Here is a 12,886-nt window from a genome sequence, read left to right as displayed (position 1 = left end):
TCCCCTCCCTCCTGCTTTCTCACCCCCTGCTCCTTTACCTCCTGCTTCCTCACCCTCTGCTCCTCTCCCTCCTGCTTTCCCACCCCTTGCTCCCCTACCTCTTCTGTTCTCACCTCCTGCTCACCCTGGGTTCTCCCCACCACTGGACTTGAAATTAACTCTTGCCTCTCCCCTGACTGCTCCTCCCCTCCTTGTGCTTCCCCCTTATCAGGCACACCCCAATTCTCTACGCCCCTGTCTCCTGCATCTGGTGCCTCTATCATTTCTACATCATCCTCCTCCCATCGGCAGTGGCATTTCAAACAGCGGTGCCCAATACTACAAGAGGAGCAATATTGCTTCGATCTCCTGTCCTTTTCCCCTGCCTTTCCAAAAGCTAGCATGAGAGGGTTTGACAGGCTGGGCACGCACCCCCTTTGCAATTCCAGATGGTCTCTTAAAGTAAAGAACAGATCTACATAAGGCATCTCACTCCACTTCTCCTCTCTTCTACAAAACAGCCTCAGCTGTAACATGGTGTGATAATCTAAGGTGCCGTTCTCCGGCCACTTGGCCTCATTGTCCAGTTTATACAGCGGCCACCAGTGGTTACAGTATTGGATTAGTTTGGATTTCAGTAGCGAACCTCCCCCTATCTTTTCCCAGCGGTTCAATACACATTTCAATGGAGAATTCGGGATCTCATTTCCCACTCTAGTTTTAGAACAGACCGCCCCCATACTCAATGATACAAGTATATAACAGCGGCTGGAAAGCGAATACAACGATTACCTGCGTGCGGGGAGTCCCCGGCTGGTTCTGGGCTGCAGCGGGCGGTGATGCTGCCCAGGCGGCTGGCGCTGGAGCAGGCGAGCCCCCGCCGGGCCGGGGCAGGGCTGCTGTGCTGCGAGTCTGCTGGGTTTCTTCTCTTCTCCTCCTCCTCCCCGAGCCAAGATCCCGGCGGGGGAACGGCTGAGCTGCAGCTGGGGGTGCCCCTGCCCGCCCGGGAATCCGGGGTGCACTGGCACGAGAGGGCGCTTGGCGTCCACAAATGCGATTTCAGCGGCGCACCAGAAAACAAATCAATAATCGATAGCACGCCCCGAATGCTTTGAAAGGCCAACAGTCAGTTAAGTTTCAACACTCTTCCTCAACGAGCTTTATATCACGGACGTCCCAGTGTTGATTTTACAGGCCGGCAAACTGAAATCAACACACACACACACACACACGCACACTGCCAGAGACCAAAAAGAATTCAAAGGATCGAAGCAAACTCCACCACAAAAGCAAGTACAGCAATGCTTTGGCTCCGGTGTTACGAGCCTGGCTTTTTTTTTTCTCCTCGGCCAGCTACACCAGTGCTTTAAGTTTCCTGCTCCAGGAGACCCCCTCGGAGGGAACTGGAACCCCCTAGTCCTGAGGGACTGGAAGCCCCAGTAGTCCTGGGGACTCAAAACCCTGGATGGTGAGCTTTCCCAGGGACTTGACCCCTGTTGGGCGCCTCAAACCCCTCACCAGTAACTCTGTGAGGGGATTCGTACCCCTCGTCAATAACCCCAAGATAAATAATTTAAACGATGCCTTCACTCACCCCAGGGATCTTGCCTCAAGCCCGTGACGGTCTGAGGCCGAAGCTCTCCCCGAGAACCCCTCGGTGCCGGCTGGAGATCTGTCGACTACAGATCCGTCGAGGCTCAGAGGAGAGCTCCTACCTGGGTGGCCAATAACTGTCACCAAAATTCACCAAAAAGTGGGCAAAATAAAACCCCTTAACACCCAAGTAGTGTTAAGAAGTTATCAGAGGCCTGGTGCACGGGGGATAAGCTCCACGTGGCGTGCACACCATTCACTGCAAGTTCATTGCTTATATACAGTCACTGCGTGGGTATTATAATTGTTCATTACCATAAAACCTTCCCCGTGTTCCCAGGTTCAGTTTTTTTCTATAATCTTGTTTTGGCTATAGCTGCATTCCTAAGGCAGATGTCTTCCCCTTATCTTCCTTCTGTCCTTGATGAGGAAGCAGCTCCTGCATACCCTGTTTCTTTGCTAAAAGTACACAGGCACAGCAGAAACTGGATTAACGCTTTTGGTACCAGTTCCATGACAGGACTGAGAGCACATCTCTGCATCTGCCAAGGATTTGGGCTGGAAAAGATAAAAGAGTGCAGGACATGTGGAAGGGAGAAAGGCTCTGTGGAAAAAGGGACCAGCCAGGCTGTCCTGCATTACCAGCCAGATGGCCTTTGCCAAACAATGAACACCAAGGTTTCTGAACAAATGACAAGCATTTATTTTATACTGAAGAAAAAGAAATTAGGATGTCAACACCACACCAAGAGTCAGAGACAATCCCCCAAACATTTGAACAGCAAAAACATTTCCAAGGCAATAAAGCAAAGGAAACAGCATTACATCTGGAATGATGATGGAAAGCCAGTGTTTTAGCTGTTCCCTGTTTCCAGCCATATGCAGCAAGTGCTTTATCCTAAGTGGATCTGCTTTATGCTAACTGGATCCTCTGGCCTCCTGGTCACAGCTAAGGCACAAACTAAGACACCTGATAGTGCTCTTCAGCTTGTGAAAGAGCAGGATATCAGCTGTGTTAAAGAGCTCAGACTAAACAGCTTGTCCAGTGCTGAGAAGCCCGGCTGATAACAGCAGCAAAGGGCTGAGCAGAGAAGTGTCCCCCTTGCCTGGTGCCAGCAACTGCCACCAACAGAGCTGGGGACAGAAATCACTGTGTGTCACCTTAGCTTACTAGTGGAAAGACAAACCTCAGAGAAATGCTCTCTTCTCTATATTTCAGTGGCTTATACTGATAAATTACCCCCACCTTTTGCACATGACCTCTTCAAAACAGCTCTCCTGGCTGTAACCCAAACTTTCCCCCAGCAACAGAATGAAAGTCTCTAAATGCCAAGAATGTCCCCTTGCAGGCTCCTCAGGAGAAGCAGGACCCTGGGTTCCAGCCAGGCCCCCGCTAAGTGCCCCAGACCACATCTGCAGGGCTACCTGGAGGTGCAAGAGCTTGGGGAGAGCTGTGTCCTCTCATCTGCAGTCTCTCCGCAGCACAGGTCGCTGCTCAGGGCTCCCAGAGTTTCTGCAGAGGAAGTACTGGTGGCTGAGGGCTGCTTTGGCCGAGATGCGCTTGCTGGGATCATACAGGAGCAACTGCTGTCAAGAGGAAAAACCCAGCAGATTTAGGATTTTAAAAACTGGGTGAGTGATTGCACCTGCACACAGCTGGGCCCAGTTGCTGATGTTGGTCCTGCCTTTTTCCTTCTCTGGGCTCCAGGAGTCACCCACAACTGCAGTTACTCTGGGGATTGTGTAAGAAGAGTTCCTTGACTCCCAGTGCAGTGGTTCCTAGAGGAACGTGCAATGACAGACCTTCTTTAGAGTAAAACAGCCCTGTTCCATGATTTGGTGCTGCTGCAATGTCAGAGGTGAGCATTCAACCCAGATCAGCTGCACTTCCAGATAATTAAATCTCAAATATCCCTATTCCTTACCCAGTTTGAAAACATCCTGTCTATCCCCAGGCCCTGTTCTGAGCCCTCACTCACCGTCAGTAAGTCTCTCCCATCTCGATCTAAGTTTGGAACAATGTCCTTCATCTCCTTCCTCGGCCACCGGGGGAAGCTGCCCTTGTAGTCAGGGAGCTGGGTGACACCAGGCCAGGTCACCTCGGTGGGAGTGCCCAGGGTGCGGAAGATCTGGAAGAGCTGATCGATCTCAGAGTCCCCTGGAAACAGGGCCTTCCTGGTCATCTGGGGGAAGAAAAGAAAAGGCCAGTTCCCACCTTTCCATCAGTTGTGTGCCCTATTTCCTGCTGCAAGCAGCCCTCTGTCCCAGCAGGTGCAAACACTGCACAGACCAGGGAAGTTGCAATGCAGTGATTCTGCCAGGCAATGGTTGGGAACATCACAGGTGCCTAACTGCTTGCTCCCACTCTTGGCCAGCTCCCTCCTCCCTGCTCTGCAGCTCAGGGACTTTGGGAAAGAGGAAAAGTGCTATTATGCTGCAGGGCTAGCCACAGCTCTTCCAAGGGGAGTATGGATCCCTAGGAGATCCATTCTGTCATGCCACGAGAGTGCTTGTTCTCTGCAGCCCACCATGGGGACATCTGGAAGAGCCATCTCCTCCCAGAGTCAAAATGCTGCAGCAGTGAGGCGAGGCTGAAGTTACCCCTTTTGCAAGGAGAGGCATCATGTTCCAGTGTACTTGGAACTTCTGCCAGGCCCCAGGGTGGTAGGTTTCCTTCTGAGATAAGGACCAGCTAACCCTTAGGGTGGACTTTCCATAAAGCAAACCCAGGACAGGGTGGGAACACAGTATCCCAGATGTTCTGTATCTCATCCTTCCTTCCCACTGCAGCTGCCTCCTCTGGCTCATGAAAGAGATTATTTAAACCCATCCTACCATTTCTGCAAAGATGCAGCCAATGCTCCAGATATCCACAGGGGTCGAGTAGTATCTGCATCCCAGCAGTATCTCAGGGGCTCGGTACCACAGAGTCACCACCTGGAAAGGAACCCACAAACAAACTGTGTCTGCTTTCCCTGGATGAAACCAGAGGGGTGGGACCCTCCCTTCTCAGCTGGAATGCAGTGACTGTACAAATCAGAGCATGCTAAGGCCTTGCTGAATTTACAGACACTTTAGTGCCTGCAAGGTTGGGATGAACAGAACATTCTTCAATTACACACTCTGGAACAAATTAAGTGTACCCTGTGGAGAGAAGGTGGGAGCCCAGCTGGCAGCCTGGCTCCAGCAGACAGTCAGCACACCTTGTGGGGACATGGAGGTCCCTTAGCTGCAGGTGAGGTTAAGAGCACATTCCATGGCTGTGCCTCTTTTATAGATGAGCAACTTCTGCTGCTGCTGCTCCTGTTCACCCACTGTGGATTTGTACCCCACTCAGGGAGCCTCAACACTACCTCATGAGTGTACGTGCGGAGGGGGACCCCGAAAGCTCTTGCCAGTCCAAAATCAGCCAGCTTGATTGCTCCTGCTTCGTTAATGAGCAAGTTCTGAGGCTTCAAATCCCTGTGGATGACCCTGTGCGAGTGGCAGAAGCTCACACCCTGCAGCAGCTGGAAAAGGTAGTTCTGAGGAGAGAGGAGATTTCAGATAAAGCCATGATGAAAACACTTTGAACTCTGGATTGTGTGAACCAATGCACTTTGGATCTCTTATAGATCTGAATGAGAAGAAAGCCCTTGTTACAGTGCAACATCAGGTTCCCATAAACTACTCAGCAATGCACACAAACTGCTGCCACACTACGTGGGGACAGAGGGACTCTGGTCCCGGCACTGTTTTTCTCTTCCACCCACCCATTGCTCTCTACAAAGGCAATTAGCAACAGATCCCTCCTTTGTTCTGCAGCAGGATAGGCTGGAGAGCCTGGAAACTGCTGGGAAATAAACATTTCTGAGCAATAGTGCCATGAGGGTTTCCCAGCTGAAGTGTTTGAGATCTGGGAGGCTGAGGAATCATTTCCAGGCACAGTCTAAGCAGCTCTGAGATGGCTCTGCCCAGCAGAAGGCAGCAGGCACATGCTGTCTGCCCTGCCTGTTGGCATTCCTTCCACACTGTACCTTGACCAAGCTTAAAGGAAGCTCTCCAGCTTGGCATGAGTCCATGTACTTCTTCAGGTCCTGATTCAGATACTCAAACACCATATAGAGCTTCTTCTGGCTGTGTATGACATCCAGGAGCCTGTAAAAGAAGTACAGGCTCTCCCTTCAATATCTGATCCAAACCTCTGCAAATACCCAAATATCCCTCCTCCCACACATGCCTCTGCTCTGCTGGTCCTTTGAAGAAGAGAGGGGCAGTTTAAGGGCAGAATCTTGGATGGGGCAGCAGCAGTGTGTTGGTGAAGTGGCAGACCCATGAGGTATTGCTGAAAGCCAGGGAAGTTTAAGGGATTCCTGCATTTTCCTGTGCATTTTGGTCCTGCTATACAGTTGGGGAATGACAGAAAAACCTCCTTGCTGCCTGCTTCCAGAGCAGGAGCTCATGGATGAGCTGGTGGAGAGGGTGCATCCAGGTCTTACCTGACTATGTTCGGATGCTTCAGCTCCTTCAGCAGTGAGATTTCTCGGATCGCAGTGCTGGGGACGCCCTCTGACTCCCTGTGGCAGAGACAGACTGTACTGCACCCCATAACCCACGGGGATCCCTCAGACCAATGGGGCTCTGTGTCCCTTCCTTCTTCCACTGTACCCCAAGGGAGCATTTGAGTTTGGGGTGCAGCAGTGACTGGGGTGGGCTGGGGTGAGGCAGAGGAAATGGAGCTGTGGGCAAGGAGAGGGAGGGGATGACCTAGACATGCAAGCCTTGGGCCAGAGCTTCTTTGGAAGCATCTAAGAGTGCATTTAGAGAAGCAATAATGTATTAATTACCTTGGTCTTTCTTTTTGGAGGTAGGGGGGAAAATGAAAGCTTGAAAGCTCTTCGCCCCTCAGGCAGCCACCTCTCCCATGCTGAAGGCCACTGTGGGGGGCATATTGGCTCCCACTCCAGGCAGACCCCCCTCACTGTGCATACAGCTCAGGGATGACCCAGGGGAACAGAAATAAGCTTTTATCTGCTCAGTCCCACCCTGAAGGTCCAAGGCTGACCCTGCCTGACCCCCACAGCACAGCCCTGAGGGAGATATTACCTCACAACATGGCAGCCGCTTCCCCCTGCTCTGTGCCATGGACCCGGGGCCAAGTGGTGCCAGGTCAGGCCCTAAACACTCATACTCAAAGATTTTGAGCTGCTGGCCCAGCAAAGGGTTAAATCAGCCCTTTTTTAGATCACCGAAAAGTTGGGGTCTTCCCTGTGGACCCACACAGCTTCAATGCCCATGAGACACAGAGCCCCCAAGCCCTCCAGACAGCACTCCCTTTGGCTCTGCCTTTCCTGGTGCCACAGTACACAAGATTATTTTAATCCTAGAGACACCATTTTTCTCCTCATGTGAGTCTTTTCTGTGCCTCCCACACCATACTGGGCACAGGCCTGGCACCATGGCAGGCCCAGGGCTTTGCCCCACTCACGCATCCAGGCGGATCTTCTTGAGGGCCACCAGCTGCCCCGTGCGCTTGTTGCGAGCCTTGTACACTACGCCATAGGTGCCCTCCCCAATCTTCTCCACCTTCTGGAACGACGCCTGGATGGCCTCCATGGCGCTGCCTCGGCCTGGTGACGGCACTGGGGGCAGCCAGCACCGCGCTCTGAGGGGAGGGAAAAAAGCGGGAAACAAAAAGGGGAATGTGGGGAAAGCGTTTGAGCCCTCCAGGTGTTCCCTGAGGTGCTGCCGGGGTCTGGGTCCCACCTTGGTTCTCCCTCAGCCTTGAGGAGCCCTCAGGGACCTGCCTGGGGCAGCTGTGGGTGGACAGGGCGGCCTGGTGGGCTCTGAGGAGCTTCAGGTGGACAGGGCTACACAGAAGCTGCCCAGAGCTGCTAGTTCTGCTGCCCACGTTGTGCAGTGTGCTGGCTACAGCAAAAAATTGAGGAAAATTGATGTAATGATGTACTTTGGGGCCTCAGGAAAAGCGGCATGAACTGCACAGGGCCAGGGGAAGTTCTCCCGCTCCATCTGCACAGTGCTGGGCATTGGTGGAGTAATTGGGTTCATAATTATGGCTTGCTGGGACATGCTGAGGGCAAACATCCAGCAGAAATGTCTTTTTTATTGTTTGGTTGGTTTGGGGGGGTGAAAGGGAGGTTTTGGTTTGGTTTTTTTTGGGTTTGGTGGTTTTTTGGTGGTTTTTGGTTGTGGGTTTTTTTGGTTTGGTTTGTAGTTTTTTGTTGGGTTTTTGGGGGGGATTTTTATTGTTTGTTTTTTTGGGTTTTTTATGTTGAGTGTGGAGTTGATTTTTTTTTGGCCTTTTTTCCCCTTTTTATTTTGTCTTGCACAATTGTCCCTTGAACCTCCCCAACATGGGTTGTGCTGCTCAGTCAGCCTTTTGGGAGATGTCCTTGAGGGGGAATTAATCATTGACTTTATAGCTGGCAGAAGATGAGATTAAAATAATCTTATGCATTGTGGCACCAGGAAAGGCAGAGGCAAAGGGAATTTCATCTGGAGGACCTGGGGGCTCCATAGCTCTGGGTGGGCATGGACATTGCAGCTGTGTGGGTCCACAGGGAAGACTCCCAACTTTTAGGTGACCTAAAAAAGGGCTGATTTAACCCATTGCTGAGCCAGAGGCTCAAAATCTTTGAGTGCAAACACAAAAGGCTGGAGATGGCTGCATTCCACTGCAAACCACAGGCACAGCTCAATCCAAATTTGGGGATTTCCACAGTACAGGAGAGTCTTCTTTCCCTTGCACAAACATTTGATTCTCATGTGACATTAGCAATGTTCTGTCCTTCTGTCAATGGTTTAATACAGCTGTGTGGGCCTGGCATTATGTTCTTACACCAGAGTGCCTCTGATGCAATTTTGTCTCCTTTTCTCGCAACTTTTTTAAAGCCAGCCACTTCCATACACACCCAGTACTTCGGAGGAGGAAAACTGAATTTTCTTACATGATCTATAGGGTTTCTGCAGGGCCTAACACATCCAACTTGGCACGAATGAGGGATTTAATCAATAAATAACAGGCTGCCTTCTTTTTTCATCTTTATTTAGGAAAATTTAAATCAAAACCTTTAGATACTTGAAAAATAGTGATTTAAGGTCTCTTAAACTTAGGAAGAAAGACAAGTACTCAGGCTACTGCAAATATTTATTTTAGAATTAAAATTAATCCTCCCCTTAGATACTAGCTCTTCCTACCTGAAGAGGCAGGTGCTACTGAAAATAGTGACTCTTTGTTCTTCTTGCTCCTTTGGTCAGTGCAGATGGCTGAGTGTTTTGCCAGGAATGCTTGTTTGTGTGGCAGCTGAGTCAGGGTACCCCAACACAGGCACTCATGGGCCCGCAGCCAGGCAGGGCTCATGAACTTTGTGCTAATGCCCTTTCCCCCATCTGCCAAAGGTGAGCTGCTGAACTCCAGATTCAGAGCTTCTGACTCCTTCATGTCGTGCATTATGAAAGAAGCAGTGTAAACCAAGTGTTCCCTTTCCTTAACCACCCTTCCAAGCAAACAACAAACCTGCTTCCCAGAGCTATTTTCAGTCATGACACCTGGGGCAGGAATGGACAGCCCACAGTCCCACACATTGACTCAGTCTTCAAGTGTTTCCCTGCTCAGTGACTTTGCTGTTTGCCACAGCAAACACACTTCCTAATTGGCTTTTAACATATTTGTTGCAAATGGCAGTGCAAGGACCAGCGTGTGGCTGGTCTCAGAGCTGCTGTCAGGATGTGCTGCTTTCCCTCTGCTCCTGCCTCTCTTTGAAGTATTTCCTCTGCTCCTGTATGGCTTGTTCCAGCAGGGCCACATTCATCCCTTCCACGCAGGTCAATATTCGTGCTTTTACCACAGGACTGGAAGTTTCTGGAGAAAGGAAAACAGAGCAGCTTGGAGACAGAGAGTTCCCTCAGGCAACATTATGACTCAAGCTGGGCAAATAATCATAGCCTGAGAACTTCAGGGGACCAGTCTGGCTGCATGCTGCCACTGATGTGAGCAGCAGGAGCAGCTTAATTCAGTGATGTGCTTTCCCTCTGCCCTGATGGCTACAAAATGCTGGTGACTGACACTGCACTCCCCTTGCACCGGGGAACAGTGCCAGTGCCACAAGTGGGTCCATCGCTGGGCATTCAAGGACCCCCATCTGTCTGCCATCTGTCTGCTTTGTGGCTGGATGCATTTTGGTTTTCCCTGGCTGAAAAGCAGCAGTGATGGGTCTGAGGTCATTTCTGAACACCCCTGTGCAGACAGGAGGGCTTAGAAGAGGCTCAAAGCTGGCTACTACCAACAGTTCATTGGTGGCATTCAAGTGGCAACACGGAGCTGCACAGAAGGGGCCAAATCTTGGTGACAGAGCCTTGGTGACACAGCCACCACCTCAGTCTGCTCCCCCTCCACCCCTGCAAAATGGGGCCAACTCTCTCCTAGGCTGGGATGACCAAAAGAACAATTTTCTAAAGGAATTTTGCAGCAATGGCTTAGCAGGTCACTCTCCAGAGGCCACGTGAAATGTTGCTTTCCACATGGCACTGAGGACTTCTTTGGCATGAATGTGAATGCTTTTTATCAGTTGTGGCCAAGATAACAAAGAATTTGCTTCACCATCCCATGGCTCAGCTCAGATCAGCTCCCCACGCAAAGCACCAAGCAGCTGGAACACAGGGCACCCCAGGAAAGGACAACAGGGTGCCCTGCATGACACAGTCTGCCTGCATTCCTCACATGTCTGAGGGCAGGGATAATATATTATTAGAGCCTTTCAAGGATGGCAAAGACCAATCCAGTCACTTGCAAAGAGGTATTGCTGCAATCTGCCACGTTTGGGGCGAAGGCAGTCGGTGTGGTGGCTGGCAGTGATGCCAGAAGGCTTTTCAGCATAGGTTTCACAAGCCCAGCAATGTGGCTGAAACGCTTCCTGTTTCTAAAAAAATCAGTGCCAGAGGACCAGATTTTCACCAAGATAAGGGTGGCTCTTCTCATGGTCAGCTGGGACAGACAGGCTGCTCCTACCTTGAATCACATGTGTGATGGAGGAGCTGCATGAGAAGAGCCTTGGTCCAGGCTGCCCTCAGTGACCCAGGGACCCCAAAAGAGCTGATGTACCATGAAGAGCAGCAAAGAGCACCAGTTTCCAGAGCATTTACCTTCCCTGTGTTCAGCCTCTCCCAGGACCATATAGGAAGATCCCACTTGGGCTTGGAATGGCTCCACAAACTTGGTGTCAACACAGACCTGGTAGTGAGCCGAGTTGTGCTGCGTGGTGAGAATGGCTTCAGACCGGGCCAGGTCATAGCAGCATAACCTGGGAATGATCAATTTGGGAAGCTCAGCTGTGCAGAAATCCAATTACAACCAAAAAGGGGTTGCTCAGTCAGTGAAGGAAAGGCCTGGCCTGCAAGGAGAGCAGGGTACCCTTCTCACCTGCCAAATGTCCTCAGTGTCTGCCCCTCAGGGACTGAGCTGTTGATCTCCCACGGGAAGTAATAGACACCAGCACTTGGCAGCATCTCACACAACGGCTGACCTGCAGTAAAGTAAAGGCTCTGACTCCATGCTTCTCCAGTACCTGATCCAAACTGTGCTACTGCCCTTCAATTCCTTCCTTGCCCAGGTTCCACCATCCAGGGGGCTGCAAGAGCTTCCCTGCTGAGTCCTAATGCAGCTCACTGCATGAGCCAAGCCCAGGGCATCCTGGCACAAAGAGGAGATGCACAGTCCCACACAACCCAGCATGAACTACAGGCAGCTCACCAGGTCCTCTGGGTCTCCCTCAGGCTATGGATGAGTTGAGAAAGGTTCAGGAAGTGGGGAGAATGGTGACTGAGCAGTTCAGAGAGTGTGGCATAGCCTCAGCTGCTGGGGTGACAGAGCACTATGCAGCAAGACTTCAGGAATGATCCCAAGCCTGTTTCCTTACTGCAACATAAAAAAGTGCTGGCAGTGTCAGATCCTGCAGCTGGAGAACAATAAACTGGATCCAAGCCAGCCAAGTTTCATCAGAAGTCTGGCAGGGTTTAGCAGACAGCAAGGAGTGAGAAGGATTAATGCAAAGGAGAGGCTCAGGTGGGACCTCCTGGGAGTGCCTGCGGTGGAGCAGGGCTGGCACAGGCAAGTCACAGCCACAGCAGAGAGCACACAGAAAGGCAAGAATGCAAAGCAGCTTCAGCAAAGTTCAAACCCTGCCCAGTCAATGCCATAGCCCAGCCCCTGGCTGTGCCCTGAAGTGGTTTTATTTTGGCATAATTTTTCTTCTGATCTCCATTGCAGGTTGCCTGTGTTTGGAATGTTTCCATGTCTCATTTACTGCTTTTCTCTCTCTCTCTTTTTTTCTCTCTGTGGGGCACCCCAAGAGCTGCACAACAGCACAGGCAGGGACTCCTGCCACTCACACAAGTGGGTCCATCGCTGGGCATTCAAGGACCTCCAACACTGACTACTCAGCAGAGGGGACACTGAGCTGACACACGTGCTGTGGCTTTAATGCTTGGTGTCCCTTCCCCACCCCATGCATTGCTCACGGGGTTGCAACCTTGCAAAATGCCCCACGGAGGACTCTGTGGGAGGCTGGGGAAACCAGGGCGATCCCGGCTTACCCCATCCCTGCACACGCCTCCCTCTCGGCCTGCGGCCCCACAGTGCCATGCCAGGCTGTGGACCCTCAGAAAACCCTTCCGGCAGGGTCCCCGCCCACCTCCCCGCCCTCTGCGGCTCCGCGCATCCCCGCCGCACCTAACATTCAAACAGCAGCGGCAATTCTGCCCCTCCAGAAGGGCAAAGGCTGTTCTGTACCGCTCGGGTTTTGCTCCTGTATCCCACTGTGCAGCAAGGTGGATCAGCCAGGGATGCAAGGCATTTAGTGTGCATTTAATGCACTTTTTAACGTACGGAGTCACTTGGGTTGTAAAAGCCATACCTCAATCACCACATACCCTGGGCCCACCCAATGTGCTACCCAATGCATGCGGCAGCTCCACTACAGGACCCTGCAGAGAGATTTAAGGCAGGCCCAGCCCCAAGCGCAGCCCCTTACACACAGATCCACAGCACTACCCAACACCGTACCTAACGCGTGCACAAACGCAGCCCGCTAACGGCACTTAATGAGCTGTTTATTTAATTAGCCACTCCATGCCGATGCCGGGCGCTCTCCCAGCGCTGCTCCATGCACACACAGCGCGATTCGAGGCACCGCTCCCCACACACCGAACGCGCGCTCACTGCTCCGCCATGGCCGCCGCGGGAAGGGCGGGCACGGCAGCGGCCCGCGCGCTCGGGAACCACGTGGCGTCGCGGCAGTGACGTCACGCGGGGGCGGGG

The 12,886-nt window shown here is 51.9% G+C and overlaps 2 protein-coding genes across 2 annotated transcripts; both read right to left on the bottom strand.

Moving 5' to 3' along the window:
• Nucleotides 1–3,033: 3,033 nt before the first annotated feature.
• CDK3 (cyclin dependent kinase 3) lies at nucleotides 3,034–7,167 on the bottom strand. The gene is made up of 7 exons (XM_054278909.1): nucleotides 7,040–7,167; nucleotides 6,051–6,128; nucleotides 5,589–5,709; nucleotides 4,926–5,096; nucleotides 4,408–4,509; nucleotides 3,552–3,755; nucleotides 3,034–3,159 (listed from the first exon to the last, which is right to left on the bottom strand). The coding sequence occupies exons 1-7, from the start codon at nucleotides 7,165–7,167 to the stop codon at nucleotides 3,034–3,036; spliced, it is 930 nt and encodes a 309-aa protein (XP_054134884.1).
• Nucleotides 7,168–8,692: 1,525 nt separating this feature from the next.
• TEN1 (TEN1 subunit of CST complex) lies at nucleotides 8,693–12,741 on the bottom strand. Its single transcript, XM_054278913.1, has 4 exons — nucleotides 12,632–12,741; nucleotides 10,991–11,093; nucleotides 10,714–10,871; nucleotides 8,693–9,433 (listed from the first exon to the last, which is right to left on the bottom strand). The coding sequence occupies exons 2-4, from the start codon at nucleotides 11,074–11,076 to the stop codon at nucleotides 9,294–9,296; spliced, it is 384 nt and encodes a 127-aa protein (XP_054134888.1). The 5' UTR covers nucleotides 11,077–11,093; nucleotides 12,632–12,741; the 3' UTR covers nucleotides 8,693–9,293.
• Between the last annotated feature and the right edge of the window lie 145 nt (nucleotides 12,742–12,886).

The sequence above is a fragment of the Melozone crissalis genome, unplaced genomic scaffold (assembly GCF_028551555.1).
Source record: "Melozone crissalis strain CALT ecotype California unplaced genomic scaffold, PUWL_Pcris_2 ptg000026l_1, whole genome shotgun sequence".
NCBI lineage: Eukaryota > Metazoa > Chordata > Aves > Passeriformes > Passerellidae > Melozone > Melozone crissalis.
This window is presented reverse-complemented; position numbering and strand designations above follow the sequence as displayed.